This window comes from Meriones unguiculatus, chromosome 4 (assembly GCF_030254825.1).
Source record: "Meriones unguiculatus strain TT.TT164.6M chromosome 4, Bangor_MerUng_6.1, whole genome shotgun sequence".
NCBI lineage: Eukaryota > Metazoa > Chordata > Mammalia > Rodentia > Muridae > Meriones > Meriones unguiculatus.
The window spans coordinates 106,775,911-106,793,325 of record NC_083352.1 but is presented as its reverse complement, the minus strand read 5'-3'; the positions used below and the strand labels follow the sequence as shown (position 1 = coordinate 106,793,325).

Sequence of the window (17,415 nt, the reverse complement as noted above, 5' to 3'; positions counted from 1 at the left end):
TGAGGTCCCATGGCACCGGAGTTACAGGCAGTTTTGAGTCGCCCAATGTGGGTTCTAACAACTGAAGCTAGGCTCTCCGCAAGTGCATTAAGGCTCTTAGCCCTGAGCTTTTTCTCCAGCCCCAACAACTTCCTAAACAAAAGCAAGTCCCAAACATTATTAGAAAAGCCTTTAATCCCAGCACTCAGGAGGCGGAGGCAGGTGGAAGAACGTGGTACGGTAGTGGGAAGCAAAGCTTCCATGAAACCAGATGAGTGCTTCCACTCACCATGACCGTCCTAGCAAAAAGTTGTAAACATTATTTCCCCCAAATGACCTCACAAAAGGGGTTTGCAAATATTATTTCCACCGAGTTATCAGGCCAGGGTAACCTCGACCCCACTGGTCCTCCGCACTGGCTAGATCTGCATCTGAGAGCTCCACGATGTCCCTGGACAGCGCCGGGCTCCTCAGAGGCCCTGCGCCTGCGCACTCTGCCCAGAGGGCCGTGGCGCAGCGCGCATGCGCATGGCCAGAACACCGGAAGGGTCTCCGAGCCAGGAGGCTTGAGAACGGCTTGCGGGTGTCGGCCATCATGGCGTTTGCGCCTATGGGGCCTGAGACCTCGTTCTTCGACGCCCTGGATCGTCACAGGGCTTCCCTGTTGGCCATGGTGAAGAGTGGCGCAGGGGAGACCCCTGCCGAGGCCACCCAAGGGGCCTCTAGGTACAGCAGCTCCTCAGGGCCATGGGAAGCCCCGGACGGTTCCTCATGGCGCCGAGGTGGCCGTGAGGAGCATGTTGGAGGCCACCGCTGAGGCCCGAAATCGGCCCTCCCTAGGACTCCCTGCCTTTAATCTGAGTTCTGAACTCAAAAACCCTGGTGACCACTTCCCGAACCCACCAGGTGTTTTCTAGAATGTTCCAGGCACATCCCTCTAGCCTAGTTCCTCAGTTTCTCAGCATCCTGTGTAGTCAGGGAGTTTGAGACGTGATTTAGCCTTGTTTCATCTTTAAAAATTTTGTTGCTTTTGGTTTTCGATACAGGGTTTCTCTGTGTAGCCTAGGCTGCCCAGGACTCGGTTTATAGACCAGGCTGGTCCCGAACTCGGCAAAAAAAAAAAAAAGTTTTTATGAAAACCGGTCATGGTGGCACATGCCTTGAATCCCAGCACTCAGGAGGCAGAGATCTCTGTGAGTTTTGAGGTCAGCCTGGTTTTTAAAGTTGTTCCAGGACACCAGGACTGTTAGACAGAGAAACCCAGTGTTAAAAATTAATATATATATATTATATATATTATATATATAATATATGTTTGGGGATTTGGGGTGAGGGATGAGAAGAGAGAAAGTGAAAAGGGTTTGCACTCTGAACTACTGCTGGTTTCTCAGAAATAACAAGGACATTAACGCATTTTAAGTGATTTATAAGACACTCTTCTGTAAGGAGCAGATGAACATATTTTTAAGTGGCTTATTTAAAGTCAACTACAGACACTCTCCTACCACCAATGATTCTAGAACAAGCATTTCTGTGATGCACAGCTTTCCTTCCTTGTCTTTCTCATTTATTACTAATTTGCATCTTAAACACATTACTTTTATTTTAAACCCACACCAGCTACCCAAAACCCCGAAGGCATTTTTTTTTTTTTTTCGAGACAGGGTTTTTCTGTGTTCAGCCTTAGCTGTCCTCAACTCACTTTGTCGACCAGGCTGGCCTCAAACTCGTGGAAATCCACCTGCCTCTGCCTCCCCAAGTGCTGGGAATGTGCCACCACTGTACCCAGCTGGGCAAACAAATTTTACAAAAGGATTTAGTTTGTGGGAGAATTTAGAAGAGAGAAAGGAGATGGCAAGAATTCTGTGAGGACAACCAAAAAGTGGTTTAATGTGATTATATGTTTTTAGTATTTTTCCCAAACTGTTCAAGCATTGAAAAAAAAAATTTAGTCATTAGTCTTTACTGTATTAGAAAATACTAAATGTTTAAAAATCTATTTTTCCCCCAGTGGAAACATCGAAAATTGTGTGGATGTTAAAACTCAGCATTTTGCCGATCTCCCACGTTTAACTTGGTTTCCCTCCCTAGACAGTATGCTAATGTCACTTAAAATGACATTTTTTTTGAAGCTGATGGTTTGTGATATTAACAGCCAGCTGACAGAAAACTGGGTTTAGTCTTGATATTTTGTGGTAATGTGGCATGATTTTAAGTGGCCAAGTCAACCATTTAGTACAAAACTATTTCCTGGTAGGGATTAAATTTTTTCCTTTTTAATCACTAAAATTTAAAAATGTTTAATTTTTAAGGCATGAGATCAGTTAGGGCAATATGTTACAAGAAGATGTGTGCCTGTGTGTGTGTGTGTGTGTGTGTGTATGTATGTTAAGGCTTATACAGTGCATTCTTGAGAAGGAAGTTCAAAGCTAGTCTTACATCATCCTCAGTTAAAACATTTAACAGTAATATTTTAAGCCAAGTCTGTATTCAAGTTCAGCGACATCGAAGTAAGTTAATGTGAGCAAATAAAAAATGCATTTGTAAGTTATATTACCTTGTCATTAATGGAAAAGGGTTGATTTGAAAGACAATTTTCCAGGTAAATTTAATGTCTTTGTAAGTACTTACTGTGGGCCGTTGTTTGAGAGCATGCTGAGGTCAGAATGTAGTAGGAGAGATGGTTACTGACATGTGTTTCCAAGGCTTAAAAAACACAAACAGAAGGGAGTTGTAGTGCCAACACAGAGACAAAAGCAGGATTGTGGGTTTGAGGCCATCCTGAACTTTATGGTGAGTTCCAGGCTAGCCTCGGCTACCTTGTGAGACCTTGCCTCCAAAAACAAGAGGAAACAAAAACAACAAAAGTCTAATGAAATAAAGAAGTTGTGCCTGGTGGTGGTGGCACATGCAATTTAATCCTAGCACTCAGGAGGCAGGGACAGGCAGATCTCTGAGCTCAAGACCAGCCTGGTCTACAGAGTGAGTTCTAGGATGGCCAGGGCTACGCAGAGAAACCCTGTTATTGTAGGTGGTGGTGGTGGTGGTGGTGGTGGTGGTGGTGGGAGTTGTCTTTGTTTTGATCTGGGAATATTACATGCTATTAAATTGAATCATGGTGTGTTTATTGTTTCAGTTCTAAGGTCCTTACAGCTATAGAAAATATTATCCAAGACATAATCAAAAGCTTGGCAAGAAATGAAGTGCCTGCCTTCACCATAGACAACAGATCAAGCTGGGAAAATATAATGTGGGCATTTTGTAATTTTATTTCTACATTTTAAAAAGGTTTTGTGTGTGCGTGCGAACGTGCGTGCATGCGTGTGTGTACCTGAAAGTGCATGGGCATGTGGGTGCCACTGGAAAGAGAAAGGGTGTCAGATCCCCTGGAGCTGGAATTACAGGCATTTGGGAAGCCACGTGGTGTAGGTGCTAGGAACTGAACTTCAGTCCTCTGTAAGAACGGCAAGCACTTGTTAATTGCCCAGCCAGCTCTCCAGCCCCTGAAGCTTTATTTGAGAGAGGGCTCACTATAATACCCAGCTTGCCTAGAACTCACAATATAGACCAGGTTGGCCTTAAATTCACAAAAATCCGCTTGCCTCCGCTTCCCTAGTTCTGGAATTAAAGGCGTGTGCCACCATGCCTGGCCCCTGCAGTTTTATTTTAAGATGAAGTACCTATGTTGTTATTTCAGTTTGTTTGAATTAGTGTTACAGTCGCATGTTATTCTTTTTTTTTTTTTTTACATTCTTTTTATCTTCTTTGCTTACCTCCATAAACATTAGCAAGTTTACAAAATCCATGCCCCACAGGAGGGCTGTATAAACTAGAAGTCAGTGTGAAAGATAAGGCAAGGACAAGCAGGCTGGTGACTAGAACTGCACTGTTCAAAGTCTGTTTGCCCTTGATGGAAACAGCCACACTGGGGAAGCCACCTGGGGTGAGCTTGTCTTCTGCTCTGCAAAAGCAAGTCGTTACTCAGGCAGCTGCAGCCAGTGCTGACACGTGACAGTGTGAGCATCCTGAACTCTGGACTCCCTGCCTACCACTGCTTGGTCCGGGAGTTTTATCCAAATTCTCCAGCCTAGGTTTGTCTTCTCTAGCCTCTATAGCCTTCTCTACCAAATGACAAATGCCTCTCAGGCTTTGTAAAAGTTACAGAAATAGAGGAATGGGGTAGGGAGACCCTTGGTAAATATTCTTTTAAGATCAGTATAATTAGCATTAACCATACACTTGGACAATGTTTATTGAAAGATGGATTTTACGTAGCTTCAAAGCAGCTGCCGTGGGAATGTTTGCCTGGTGCCTTCTGCCACCTTTAGGAGAGCCTGGGAGGTTCAGTTTAGTAAATTGATGTCAGCAGTTCACATGATGTCACTGTGGGTAAATTGAAATAAAATATTTCTAAAACATTATTAAATTTAGCCAAATTATGAACTGAGGATGAATAACGGCAAAATGAGTAAAATACATAATGGTAAAGTATGTGTAAGTACTTAACACACTGTCTCCCCAACAAACAACTACACACACACACTCCGTACTGAAAGATGTTTAGTGTGCTTAAACTTTAGCTAGTCTAGTAACTACCTGCAACCACTTAAACCCGAGGGTGTTCCTGAGCTCCAACGCCTACACAGGGAGGAGATGTGGGAGATGGCCAGGTGGTTGAAGTGCTTGCTGTCTGTACAAGCGGGAGCAGCTTTGTTAGGCTACCGAGCGCCCCTATAAAAGCAAACTCTGGCATATGCCTGTAATCCCAGGGCTGGGGAGGTGGAGACAGGTGGCTTCTGGGGCTCAGCGACCACGCAGTCTGTGGCAACTGGTGAGCTTCAGGACAAGGAGACAGAGATTGTCTCATAAAACAAGATGGGTGGTGCCTGCAGAGCAATCGTCAGGGTCGGCCTCTGGCCCCTGCACACATACACATGATATGCAGGTCACACCGAGTATGTGTTCCGACACGCAGGAATTAAGCCCTTCTCATTTTGTTCCTTTGATTTGAATAAAACTACAGGTTTGAAGATTCTGTTGGCCTTCAGATGATCCCTCAGTGTACCACAAAAAAAGTTAAAAGTGATTCACTAAAATCAGTTAAAAAATTTGGTAAGTAGCCCGGCATGGTGGCGCATGCCTTTAATCGTAGCACTCAGGAGGCAGAGGTGGGCAGATCTCTGTGAGTTCAAGGCCAGCCTGGTCTACAAAGTGAGTCTAGGACAGCCAGGGCTTGTTCCACAGAGAAATCCTCTCTTGAAAAACCAAAATAAATAAATAAAATAAAATAAAAAATATTTGATTAATCTTTCATGGGATTGAGTAATCAAGAATAAATGAGTTATTTCTAAAATTTAGCTGTTCCTAATTGAACGGCTTTGAGCAACCTGACCTGAAAATAAATTTCTAGAGCCTGTCATTGTTAGTAACATGTGGGCATGCTGCCACTCAAAGTAAGCCTGACGTTCTAGGCCCATGCTCAGGAGGACATGAGTCTGGTCTGCTACCCAGAAAGCGCTTGATTTTACCTGATTCATTGGACAATTAATCTTCACCTAACCCTTTTCTTTTAGAAAGATAATTTGTAAAGCATTAAACACAATGGAGACAGTTAAAAAAATTTTTTGGTAACAGTACCTTTCAAGTTAGTAAAGACACAGAGAGGAGTAAATTGTTTTTTATGTCTTATTTTCCAGCTCTAATTCTGAAAATATTGTCCATGATTTATAAATTAATACAGAGCAACACTTATGCAACCAAGAGGTAAATATATTGTTCTGGCAAATTCATCTTCAAAAAAATGCAGCGTGAGATTTAGTGAAATTAACTTTTCTAGTTTTAAATTTACTGTGTATGGGTGTTTTTCCTGCATGTCTGTCTGTGTACCACATGCATTCCTGGTGTCTGCAGAAGCCAGAAAATGGTGTTAGTTCCCTTGTGAGCCACCATGCAGGAGCTGGGGATTGAACCCAGGTTCTCTGGGAAAGCAGCCAATGCTCTTAACCACTGAGCCATCCAGCCAGCCCCCACTAACTTTTCAAATATGCTGTAAAAAGCCACGAAGCCTGGACCCCAGGGAGTAAGTAGCTCTCCTTGCAGGCTGTGTGTCTTGCAGTAAAAGCTCTCCACATAGTGCTCTACATATGGCTTCTTCACAATGTCGACCTTGCATTTTCCTAGAGACATATACTACACTGACAGCCAGCTCTTTGGGAACCAGGCTACCGTGGACAACATTATAGATGACATTTCCTGTATGCTGAAAGTGCCCAGGAGGAGCCTGCATGTGGTGAGGACTCTGAGTACAAAGCACTGCCACAAAACAAAATGGTAGCTACCCTTTGTCCCAGACAGAGTCTTGCAGAGGCAGGCAGGCCAGCCAGAGCCGCACAGTGAAATCTTGTCTGGGGGAAGAAGTGTCTCTGCTCTTTTTACATGTCACTTAATACTACATTTTCTCACCACAACCTTAATCTGTTTCCAGTATGCTCCTTTAGTCGAATAGACCAACACTGGGGCCTTATTAAATATTTTTATTTTCTAAATACATAAATGTTTTCTCCTTCATTTCTACCTAGATTCTCATCTAAGCTAAAATACAAATATCTTGAAACCAGGAGTGGTGGGTGGTGCAACACCTGTAATTTCAGCACTCATGGGGCAGAGGCAGGTGCATCTCTGTGAGTTCAAGGCCAGCCTGGTTTACAAAGTGAGTCCAGGACAGCCAAGGCTACCTAGAGAAATTCTGTCTGAAAAAAAAAAACAATAAATAAAAATAGATAACTAAATAAATACAAACATTGTAACGGGTAAGCATGAGGAGAAGCTTCTTGCAACAAATATATTAGTGGGGATGGTTTCAGATGTTTTTTTTTTTTCCAGCTATCTACATCCAAGGGACTGATGGCTGGCAACTTGAGATACACGGAGGAAGATGGTACCCCAGTGCAGTGCACCTGCACTACCACGGTGAGCATTCTTTCATCTCAGCTGCTCAGTGCTGCTCAACCCTTCCATGTTGAACTGGCTCTCATCCTCATTTTATTGTGTAATTTCTAGCTAAGGTAAAAAAATTATTAACATGTGAATATAAACATGATATGTGCATGTGTGTGCTCATGGATGCATGTGTGCCACAGCACAAGTGCGGAGGTCAGAGGACCCCTTTCAAAAATTGTTCTCTCCTTCCACTATGGTTCCTGGGATTCAACTCGGGTCATCAGGCAAGTACCACTGAGCCATCTTGCTTGCCCCAGAGACATTAAAATAAAACCGATCAATGAACAGGTGTGTGCTTTATGGGAGTTCTGCATTAAGCACAGAGTTTTCTTATGCTGATTGTCATATTGAAATAAATAGACCCACTTTCTCTTTTGAAATATGCCACTATTTTCAAGTAGCCTGTGGCACGGCCTTTTTGGCGTGGCTATTTACAGAATCTGTGTGATTCTGAAGTGAGCACATTTCCTCCCTGAGCCCTTGCCGATACATTGTACTAAAGCAGCAGTGTGGATCTCGGTCGCTCCAACAGGACAGGGTAGAGCAATGCTGCCGAGGCCTGAATCATGACCCTCTCCTCTGGCTTGTCTGCTTAAACCAGACAACTCGAGATACATGGAGAAAGATGGTGCCCAGGGAGAAATGCAAAGCTTCCGCAACCATCCCAGACTGAGACGCCAGAACCAAGTGCCTGCTCTTATGAGGGCTGGTCTGGTTCTCCCCGAGTAACAGTCTCTAGACTACCCACCAAAGAAGACCGAAAGCATGGGATTGTTGGCATGAATTTTTTTTTTTTTTATCAGTTACATTTTATTAACTCTGTATCCCAGCCGTGTCCAGATCCCTCATTCCCTCCCAGTCCCTCCCTCCCTCCCTCATCTCCACCGTGCCCCTTTCCAAGTCCACTGATAGGGGGGACCTCCTCCCCATTCATCTGATCCTGTTTTATCAGGTATCTTCAGGACTGGCTGCAAAGCCCTCCTCTGTGGCCTAACAGGACTGCTCCTCCCTTCGGGGGTGGGGAGACCAAAGAGCCAGTCATTGAGTTCCTGTTAGAAATAGTCCCTGTTCCCCTCACTTTGGGAAACCAATTGGTTACTGAGCTACCACAGGCTACATCTGAGTGGAGGTTCTAGGTTATATCCATACATGGTCCTTGGTTGAATGTCAGTCTCAGAAAAGACCCTGTGCCCAGATATATTTGGTCCTTGTGGAGCTCCTATCCTTTCCCCATCAGACTAACTCCCCTTCTTTCTTATGATTCCCTGTACTCTGCCAGTTGGCATGAATTTTAAGTATAGCTACTCCTACCTTTTTTGTTTTTTGACTTACAAACTGTTTTTTTTTTTTTTTTTTTTTTAACCTAGGCTACTGCTGTGCCATCTAACATCGAAGGAATGCAGAGTATCCTTTAGTGGTAAAACTGTTTAAACCGGCATGTTTCTTCAGTGAGCTCTGCCTTCCTGCTGGGTAACAATTTAGGCTACGGAGACAAACAGCTGAAGACCCCTTGCCAGCGCTCCCAAGAGCTCACTGTAGAATAAGGGCAGGTGTCTGCACACCTGGGTGAATATAGATCCCAGAGGGCAAAAAGAAAACCTTTTCCCTGCTGTGGCCCTTGAGCCGGGGTGTGCAGTGTTGTGATGTAGTGGGGTCTAAGCTCGGGTGCGGTGCCGATGGTTTCCCAGCCTTAGCGCCACAGATCTGATCACAGATGCGAAGTTTCTGCTAATAGTAGAGAAGGATGCAACATTTCAACGACTCCTGGATGACAACTTCTGCAGCAGGATGTCCCCGTGCATCATGGTCACGGTAGGATATCACCACCGTGGTGCCTGGAAAAAGGGTCCAACATCATGTCCCTGTCCAACACAATGCATCACCTAGCATCACAGAACAGAGGTGTCCAAGGCACTTATTTCAATGTCCTCAAACCCAACTCAGGTTCAGACTACAGTCTTTATTCTTAAACACCGGCAGTTTTCCAAAACAGGCTCTGTTTTCATGCTCCTGTGTCTCCCTCACATGGTTCCTGCTGCGGTGGCTTTCTCCAGGGCTGTGGGGAGCTGACAGGATCTCTGCCTGCTCTCCTTCACTCACGCCTGTATCCCAGGTGATTCATTGGTTCAGTCTAAAGGAGCTTGCTCTTTCCAAACATACATGTGCAAGAATAGTGAAGACTCCAGCAGAAAGACAGGGTGGCTCAGCAAAAGGCAGTGTCTCAGCCAGTGACAGAGCTAGCCCAGACATGCAGCAGGCAGCATGACTGAAACAGCATGTCTGCTTCTCAAGGTTCTCCAGCCTGGGGCCATAGTCAATGTGTTAGCAGATTCTGTCTGCTAAGGGCCCACTTCCTGGTCTCTAAGAAGCTGTCCTCTCATTGAGTGTTCACATGGCTAGACAATGTAAGAGACACAGACAGGGAGAAAGCCTTTCTGGGGTCCCTTACATAAGAGCTTCCACCCATTCAGGGGATCCCACCCTTCTGTTCTCTAGCCCACCCCCGTATCTCCTGAGTCATCACATTGAAGGGTAGGGGTCTGACATGAGTTTAGGAGGGACAGAAGTATTAGTCCATTGTGGGCAGTTAGATCTCTTCCCAGCCTGCCTTTACATAGCTGTAGAAAACCTGCTCCTTGGAGAAGAGAGCTGTTTACAGTGCTCTAGTTTGTTAGGTTGACCAGAAGTGCAGCCTCAGCAGAGCAAGGACAGTCTACGAGGAGGTATCAGGCAGCTACTGGAGCCTTGCAAGGCCTGGCCGGTCCCCTAGCATCCTGACTCGGAGCAAAAAGATAGTCTCACAGAAGGCTTTGCACGCTCCGGGCTATGTGGCCACCTGTGGGTCAGATGGCAGCCACGAAGAGTCAGGCAGCTTCTTGGGAGGTTCAGGCTTATCTCAGTATGAGGATGCAAGAGGGTGACTGAGGGGGAGGACTGAATGGAGGACATTTCAGAAGGACTGGGTGACTGCAGCTTGTGAGGAGAGAGTCTACATGGCTCTGATCTTTGGCACCTTGCTGTCATGCCACAGGACAGACACAAGCACTCAGTCTTTATGGGAGAAGTTCCAAGTGTGGTTTTGGCATGGACACTTGGGGTGACAAAAAGAAATCCTAGTGATATCTGCTTAGGTGAAAGAGCCAAGAAGCAATAGAGAATGTGGACAATTGCCAAGTATCTGGTTGATCTTTCCTTGAATCATTTGGGTTCCAGTGTTTGAACTCAGGTCATCAGGCTTTACCTGCTGAGCCATCTCACTGGCCCTCCCTTTGCCATTTTAAATAACACTACAGTGAGCACCTTTAGGTATGTAGGGCCTTTATTATTTCTGTTCCTAATGAAATGTTTCCTTGGGATGGGGTCCTTAAACAGGCATACCCAAAGCAAAAGTGGGAGCATGTGGCCCCTTCTCCCTGTTGCACACTGCACATTTTCCTCACTCTCATCACTAGACACCCCACCTGGAAGTCAAGCTGGGGTCTTACTTGTCAGTATTGATGAAATATGGACAGAATGTACCCAGTTCCTCTTCTGAGATCACAATGCCCGATTCTGTCTGCTTTCAGGGAAAGGGTGTTCCAGATCTGAACACAAGGCTCTTGGTGAAGAAGCTATGGGACACATTTCATATTCCTATTTTCACACTGGTAGATGCTGATCCACATGGTAATCTCTCCTGGGTTACTTGGGACAACAGTGGTGACTAAGTCATGCTTGTGATTGTATTGCTGCTCTTAGAACATTTGCGTACTATATTGTACGGGCCAAGGGGATAGTTCGATGGTAGCATACTTGCCTAGCATGCAAGTTCAATCTAGGTTCAATCCTAGGTTCAATCTCCAGTGTGGTAATCAGTAAGTAAATAAATTTAAGGGACTAGTAATACAGTTGGGTTAAAGGCTGTAATCATTTGAGGCAATGTTTACCGTATGAAATTGAGCACATATTTTTTCATTGGTAAGGTCCACAGAAATAAAAATTTTAGATGTTTTTAGCATTTTGAGAGTGCAGATTCCATAGCTGTGATCTGAGTCTAATCTTAAAGCTCGCTCTCAACAGGCATCGAGATAATGTGCATCTATAAGTACGGATCCATGGTGAGTATAGAAAGCACATCTGCCCTTCTGCACACCAAACATACTTACATTCATTGGGGTGGTTTACCTCCTAGTAAGCCAAGGCTCTCCAGATATCCTAGGGGAAATGGTGATCTCTTCAAGAGCCAACCTGAGCTTCAGTGGTGTGAGCCCAGCTCACAGCATCAAACAGCTTACCAACAGGTAACAGAGGGACAAGTTATGTGCAAGACGAATAACCATCTGCCAATTCTGCTCCCAAAGAGCATCAGATGGACCATAAATGTCATGGGCAGGTTCTAGTTTTGACTTCTCCACTGTGGACGCTACAGTGAGAAAAGGGAAGATATCATCAAGCCCACACTGGAGCCCACAGTGACCAAATTCACCACCTCTTGAAAACATGTAGAGCTACAAATCCTGGTTCCCTGCAAATCTGCTGAGCCTGCATCTTCAAATGAGCCTGTAGCCCAGCCAACTTCATAGCAGAGGTGTGGCAGAGCAGGGAGGGAGGAAGTGAGTGCAGGCCAGAGAAATTAAGAAAGAAATGGTCCAGAGCACCCCATCCTATGCCAGAACAGAAAGCCAGTGCCCTCGTCAGCTCACCTGACACAGCTCTGCTCTATTTCAGTCCATGTCTTTCGAAGCCCACAATCTCACTGTCCCAACAATCAGATGGCTTGGTCTCCTTCCTTCTGATATTAAAAGGTAAGATGATTCATTGCAGTGTGTATGATATGCCTGATGTCGCTAGAAAAAGCACTGGCTGTCTACAGTTATGAATTCAATTTCTTGGGGTTTCTGTTATTTAAACAGTTAATGAAGGCCAGGCATGGTGGTACATGCCTTTAATCCCAGCACTTGGGAGACAAAGGCAGGCAAGTCTCTATGAGTTCAAGGCCAGCCTTGTCTGCATAGTGAATTCGAGAACAGCCAGAGCTACTAAAAAAGGCCCTGTCTCAAAAAACAAAACAAAACTTAATGAATTTAGTTAATTTGACTTTCAGCCAGTTAACAATTATTTTTACAACTATGGTAAAAACCTTGTACACTCTTTTTTTTTTTTTAAGACTAATGTATAAAGAGGCATGATAACATACTTGTAATCCTGTGCTCAGGGGACTGAGTTGGGGGCCAGCCTGAGCTCCAGAGTGAGACCCTGTCTCACAAACACAGATATCAAGTGTGAGGCTTGGAATGGAATTAAATCACAGTCCTGATCTCGAGCATTCCAACTTCGCGTACAGTGATCACGTCTTAGTGTCAGAGTTTGGGAACTTCCGCCACTTAGAGTTGAGGGTCATCCGAGGAACGACAGTCCTGGTGGCTGGTGATTTTCTGCCACCAGGTCTTCAACTGTTTCTTTGTCCCCTGGTTTTTGTGTACAACACAGTGTGATCAATTATAATTATTATTATTTTTTAACCAGTAAGTACATTTCCTCATGGAAACAGCTCTTACTTCTGAATTTCAGCTCTTCCCGGGTTAGCATTTGTTTAGGCTATCCCTCACAGCTGCTCTGCCAAGACTATTGGTCCTCTGGAAATTAAACCTTTACCTGAATCTTCATGTAGTCTCTGAGGATTCCCAGAAACTTGGCAGGTCAAAGTGTGTGTGCAGTTTTGAGGCTTCCTCTGCCTTCAAGAGGTTCATTGATTTATTCTCACTGGAGAGTGGGCCACCTGGCCCTCACCATGGACATACACTGCTTTCCAAATACTTTAAAAATATGTATTTAATTATGTGCAGGTACTGGGGGTGTGTATGTGAATGCAGGTACTCATAGAGGCCTAAAGCCTTGGAACCCCCAAAGTTAGAGTTACAGGCAGTTATGAGCTACTCAACACAGATGCTATAGTCAAACTTGAGTCCTTTGCGAAATAGCATACACTCTTAATCACCGAGCCATCCCATCCCACCAGTCCTTAAGCACCCTCTTGCTGTTCTTCTTTCCCAGTGAGAGGACCCTGAGTATATGTGGTATTTCTTGAGGGAGTGGGCTGTCTTTGTAGGTGCTTATTTCCTGAACATGGAGACCATAAAGCTACAGAGCATGAAGGAAACATTCCTCTTGGAGTGCTGAATGTTTCCATCAAAGGAAGAAACAGAGTTCCAACCAGTGCAGTGTACTTATCATGGTCACCATCCCTTGGAGTGACCAATTTGCATGAAGGCCATTTCAAACACAGATTTGGGACATGGGACACAGTGACTTTTAAGGCAGAGGTCTTGGAGGAAGTCCAGCGGCAGCTTATAAACCTCCAATGCCCTTAGAACCACTCCAGTTAGATACGTGATCAAAGGAAAGAGGCCGCAAGGAGCAGCATTAGGCTCCCTTCCATCAGCCAGACAGGAACTGCCACTGGCAAGGGCTCCTAATTGTGGGGAAACTGAGGAAGGCTGAAATTAGAGCCTACCTGGAAACCTCAGGCTCAGAGCTTCAAAAGCAGATTATGCTGTAAATCCTGATTGCTCTACTGTTTTCAGACTCCAAAACAGGTAAGTGGGCTTCCTGCATAAGAAGAAAATAGACATGTGTCCTCCATGCCGAGATTCTAGTGCTCAGTGGGCTGCCACTTCCTGACTTCTGAGTGTCAGCCACTAGCCACTCCTGCCAGAGCTCAGGCCTACAGGAACAGAAAAGTCTGGCTCATCCAAGCCGACAGGCTTGGCTCAGTGTATCTGACGTCAGTGCTTTTGTTCAATAGCTGGTGTCTGCCTATCTGTTGTCATCTCACAAAGGTGAGAGAGGGAGAAAGGAATGAATCTGTTTCTCTGACACACAAACTCTAGGTTGAACTTGGAAAACTCCCTGGTTTACATCACAAAGCCCCCAGATGCTGGGCTTAAGAGGGAGCAGTGGATTGATTGTTTTCCTTAGTTTGTTGATATAACATCATAAATGCAGGTAAAGCAGATGTGTTACAGGAACATCCTTTTTTCACTGATCACTCCAATCCATTTTTCTAGGTTAAATATACCTAAGAAGAGTTTGCTCCCACTGACAAAGTGTGACCAGGTGAAACTGGATAGTGTCCTGAGGAGGCCTTACATTACCCACCAGCCCTTCTGGAGAAAAGAGGTAGGTGGTGTGTTTTATAAAATGCAAATGTCGTGTCCTTTTTCTCTTTTCACTGTAGTGGTAGCCGTTCACATGATACTTTTAGCACATCCTTGAACCTTTGTTTTATTTTTTTATCACTGTTACTGAATTTTACTTAATATTCTCAGTTAGTGTACAAGATTATTGGTTTTATTATGACATTTCATGCATATACATCATGGTACTCAGCTCATCTTCCCCCCCCCACACCTCTGCAGGTCATCCCTGAAGACAGGTCCTATTTTTCTCCCAACATGGTCCCCCTTCTGCTTTCACACATACCTACATGTTAAGCCTAGAGTCCATGTGTAAGAAGACACTTACAGCCTTTACCTTTCCCTCTTCCATCACCTGCTTTTGTTCCCCTGTTAAAGCCTCCCCAACATATCACTTCTTCTGTATTGAAGTCCTACATGCATATATTTAACTCTAGACTCTGTACATGAAAGGAAATGTGCACTATTTGCCCTTCTGAATCTGACTCATTTTCTTGAAATTCTATGTAACCAACAAACTGGTACCAGTGTAGTTTGACAATAATAGTTTGTTGAAATTACATTACATGAATAGCTCTAAAGAAGGAGATCAGCAGATAAGATGTCTGTCTTTCCTCCTTCACAGTTATGTCACTTTATCAGTGATGGAGTAATGTTGTAACAGTTTATGGGTAAGAAAAGAAACAAAGGGCTGAAGAGATGGTTCAGAGGTTAAGAGCACTGCGTGCTCTTTCAGAGGTCCTGAGTCCAATTCCCATCAACCATATGCTGGCTCACAACCATCTATAATGTGATCTGATGCTCTCTTCTGGCATGCAGGTGTACATGCAGATAGGGCACTCATATATATTAAATAAATTAATTAAAATAAAATAAAAAGCCACACAATAAAGTCGCTGACTTTATCGGAAAGAAAGAAAGAACAGAAAAAAAAAACTCATAAAAGTCACAGAACAAAAGCACTGTAGTCATGAGGCCCACACCTTACCATCTTGACCAGTAGCCACTCTAGGTGCTCTAGTGGGTCTGAAGATGCCTAGCCTGCAGTTCCTGAGACATGCTGGTAACACTGTGGTTCCTTGTGGCAGATGGAAATGATGGCAGACTCTAAGATGAAGGCAGAGATCCAAGCCTTGGCCTGCCTGTCCTCAGACTATCTTTCCAGAGTGTACCTACCCAACAAGCTGAGGTTTGGAGGATGGATATAAAATCACAGCTGAGTACATGTACCACCAAGAGAATTCCAACAGCTTGTTTGAACTGCAAACACTGGGTAAAGAAGTACCTAGTCTTAATTCTGCAATGGTAAAAAATAATTTTACATTAATATATTTTGTCAAAGCAAACTTCATAGTGCTCTTTAGAAGGTTTGATCTTCTGTAAAGACAGATTCTTAATCTATGTTCTAGAGTGATTAGAAAATAGTTTGTTAAATTTTAAATTTTTATTAGAAAAACTGTTGCACATCATAAAAGTCTATCAAAGTATTTACTTCCTGCAACACAGCTAGTGTAGACATTTCACTAGCAACAAACTCAGGAATCGAAACTTGAGAGGTTGCAAAGGAATTGCAAGGTGTTTTCTAGTACTTTCTTTTGCCTCATGGCATAGAGCCTTTGCCCTGTTAATGTACCTGTGAAACTAGTAAAGTTTATTATGAACAAGTATTTGAGTTGGTATGTGTTCCATGTCTTGTTCTATGCATTTCCAGTGTGCTTCTTTACCCAAACACTGTGCCAGAACCACAGTAGGCATCTGGATTCCTCTTTGTTCTCTGAGTGCTCAGATTTACTGCATGAGGCCCTCTCCTACAGCAGGCTGTGCTCTCGCCTCCTCTAGCTCTACCGTGATTTTATTGGAGGTAACCTTTATGGTCTTGGTGCATCCCTAAGGGGGCAGAAGCTTCAACTGTCAGCAAGGATGGGAATGTTGCTTAGTCTTTAAGGCTCAGCAGCAGCTGGTATCATAGGACCAATTCTGCAAGCCTGTGTGTGCGGCCACTGTGGACACATGATCTCTTCTCATCCTCCCCATAAAGACTCTGTAGTTTACAGGGGAGAGCTTTGACGGTGTTGCTTGCCCAAAGCCATGATAGCAGAGGAGACAATAATGCCACCTACTTTGGTGGACAAATGACAGAATATGCAGGGGCCACAGAGAAAAAGAGAAGGCAGCCCTTGTTCAGAGTTAAGGATTCCAAGACACCAGCAGCAGAGAATTCAACCGAGCTGGCTCCTATGTGACTGCACACAGGTCACATAGCCATGACACTGGTCCTGCCCAAGAGCATGTAGTAAAAATTAAATAAGGCAACATGACAATCAAAGAAGAGACCCAATACGTATCACGTGGTAGGTATTTTTCTAGGGGCTTCACAAATGCTAACACATCTCATCCTGTAAGTTAAGTACCTTCCTCAGCACCCCACTTTGTGGATGAGGGAATGGAGGTACAGGGAGGTTTAATAACTAACTTTCCCATGTCCACAAACCAATAAGCACTGGAGCCTAGACCTCACCCTGAGGCTCTGGAGACTGTTGCACAGGGGACATAGAATGTGCTTCCCATGTGGCCTGCATGTACACTGCCAAGGGAAGCTCTCAGCCATGTGCTAAATCAAGGCCCCTGATGTGTTAGGATGGCGCCTGCATGCATGGGACACTGAAAATTTTGCTTTGAGAACTTACTTTTTTAGACAATGTTTCTCTGGGTTGCCTTGGCTTTCCTAGACTCACTTTGTAGACCAGGCTGGCCTTGAACTCACAGACATCCACCTGCCTCTGCCTCCTCAAGTACTGGGATTAAAAACATGCACCACCACCAGGTTTGGGTTTTTTTTTGGTTTTTTTTGGGTTTTTTTTTTAGAACATTTTTATATGCTGTTTATTTGACTTCCTTGTGAGACATAAAAAAGTTTAAACTTTTTGTAAATTAAATTTTTTTCTTTAAATTTATACACAGTACCAACATGAAATAATGTCATTGAATTTTGACAAGGTACAAAAGAAAATATCAAGTTGGAAATATATTTAACCCAAAGAACATCTGAGTTAGGCTATAGTGTCAAAAATGGGAGAAAAACACAAGTTTACAGTAGTCATGAAAATTTGACAATAAACTTTAAAATGGCTTACAGATTTGTTCAGTTCATCTAATTAAATTATCTAGAGTTTGTGACTGGAAATTTTCTTAAAATAATTTCCCATTATTTGGAAAATGAAAATGGAAGATCAGCCACACTAAAATTGGCTTTGCTGCCCAC

The 17,415-nt window shown here is 44.0% G+C and overlaps 1 protein-coding gene across 4 annotated transcripts; it reads left to right on the top strand.

Moving 5' to 3' along the window:
• Positions 1-513: 513 nt before the first annotated feature.
• Spo11 (SPO11 initiator of meiotic double strand breaks) lies at positions 514-15,817 on the top strand. 4 transcript variants are annotated; one of them, XM_060381301.1, is made up of 13 exons: positions 514-705; positions 3,116-3,229; positions 5,003-5,091; positions 5,676-5,742; positions 6,160-6,268; positions 6,862-6,948; positions 8,346-8,382; positions 8,681-8,790; positions 10,545-10,644; positions 11,038-11,075; positions 11,686-11,762; positions 14,025-14,136; positions 15,242-15,817. In XM_060381301.1, exons 1-13 carry the CDS (start codon positions 575-577, stop codon positions 15,359-15,361), a joined length of 1,191 nt encoding a protein of 396 aa, XP_060237284.1. In that variant the 5' UTR covers positions 514-574; the 3' UTR covers positions 15,362-15,817. The 4 variants fall into 4 exon arrangements, with proteins under 4 accessions (XP_060237284.1, XP_060237287.1, XP_060237286.1 ...); XM_060381304.1 differs by lacking the exon at positions 3,116-3,229 and having other exon boundaries at positions 8,693-8,790; XM_060381303.1 differs by lacking the exon at positions 3,116-3,229.
• Positions 15,818-17,415: the final 1,598 nt, after the last annotated feature.

Bases quoted from the DNA above. Each gene is read 5' to 3' on its own strand.
- Spo11 (XM_060381301.1), top strand. From the start codon at position 575: ATGGCGTTTGCGCCTATGGGGCCTGAGACCTCGTTCTTCGACGCCCTG. The intron at 3,230-5,002 runs GTGGGCATTTTG...ATAAAACTACAG, and splicing joins TCAAGCTGGGAAAATATAAT to GTTTGAAGATTCTGTTGGCC. The intron at 10,645-11,037 runs GTAATCTCTCCT...CGCTCTCAACAG, and splicing joins GGTAGATGCTGATCCACATG to GCATCGAGATAATGTGCATC.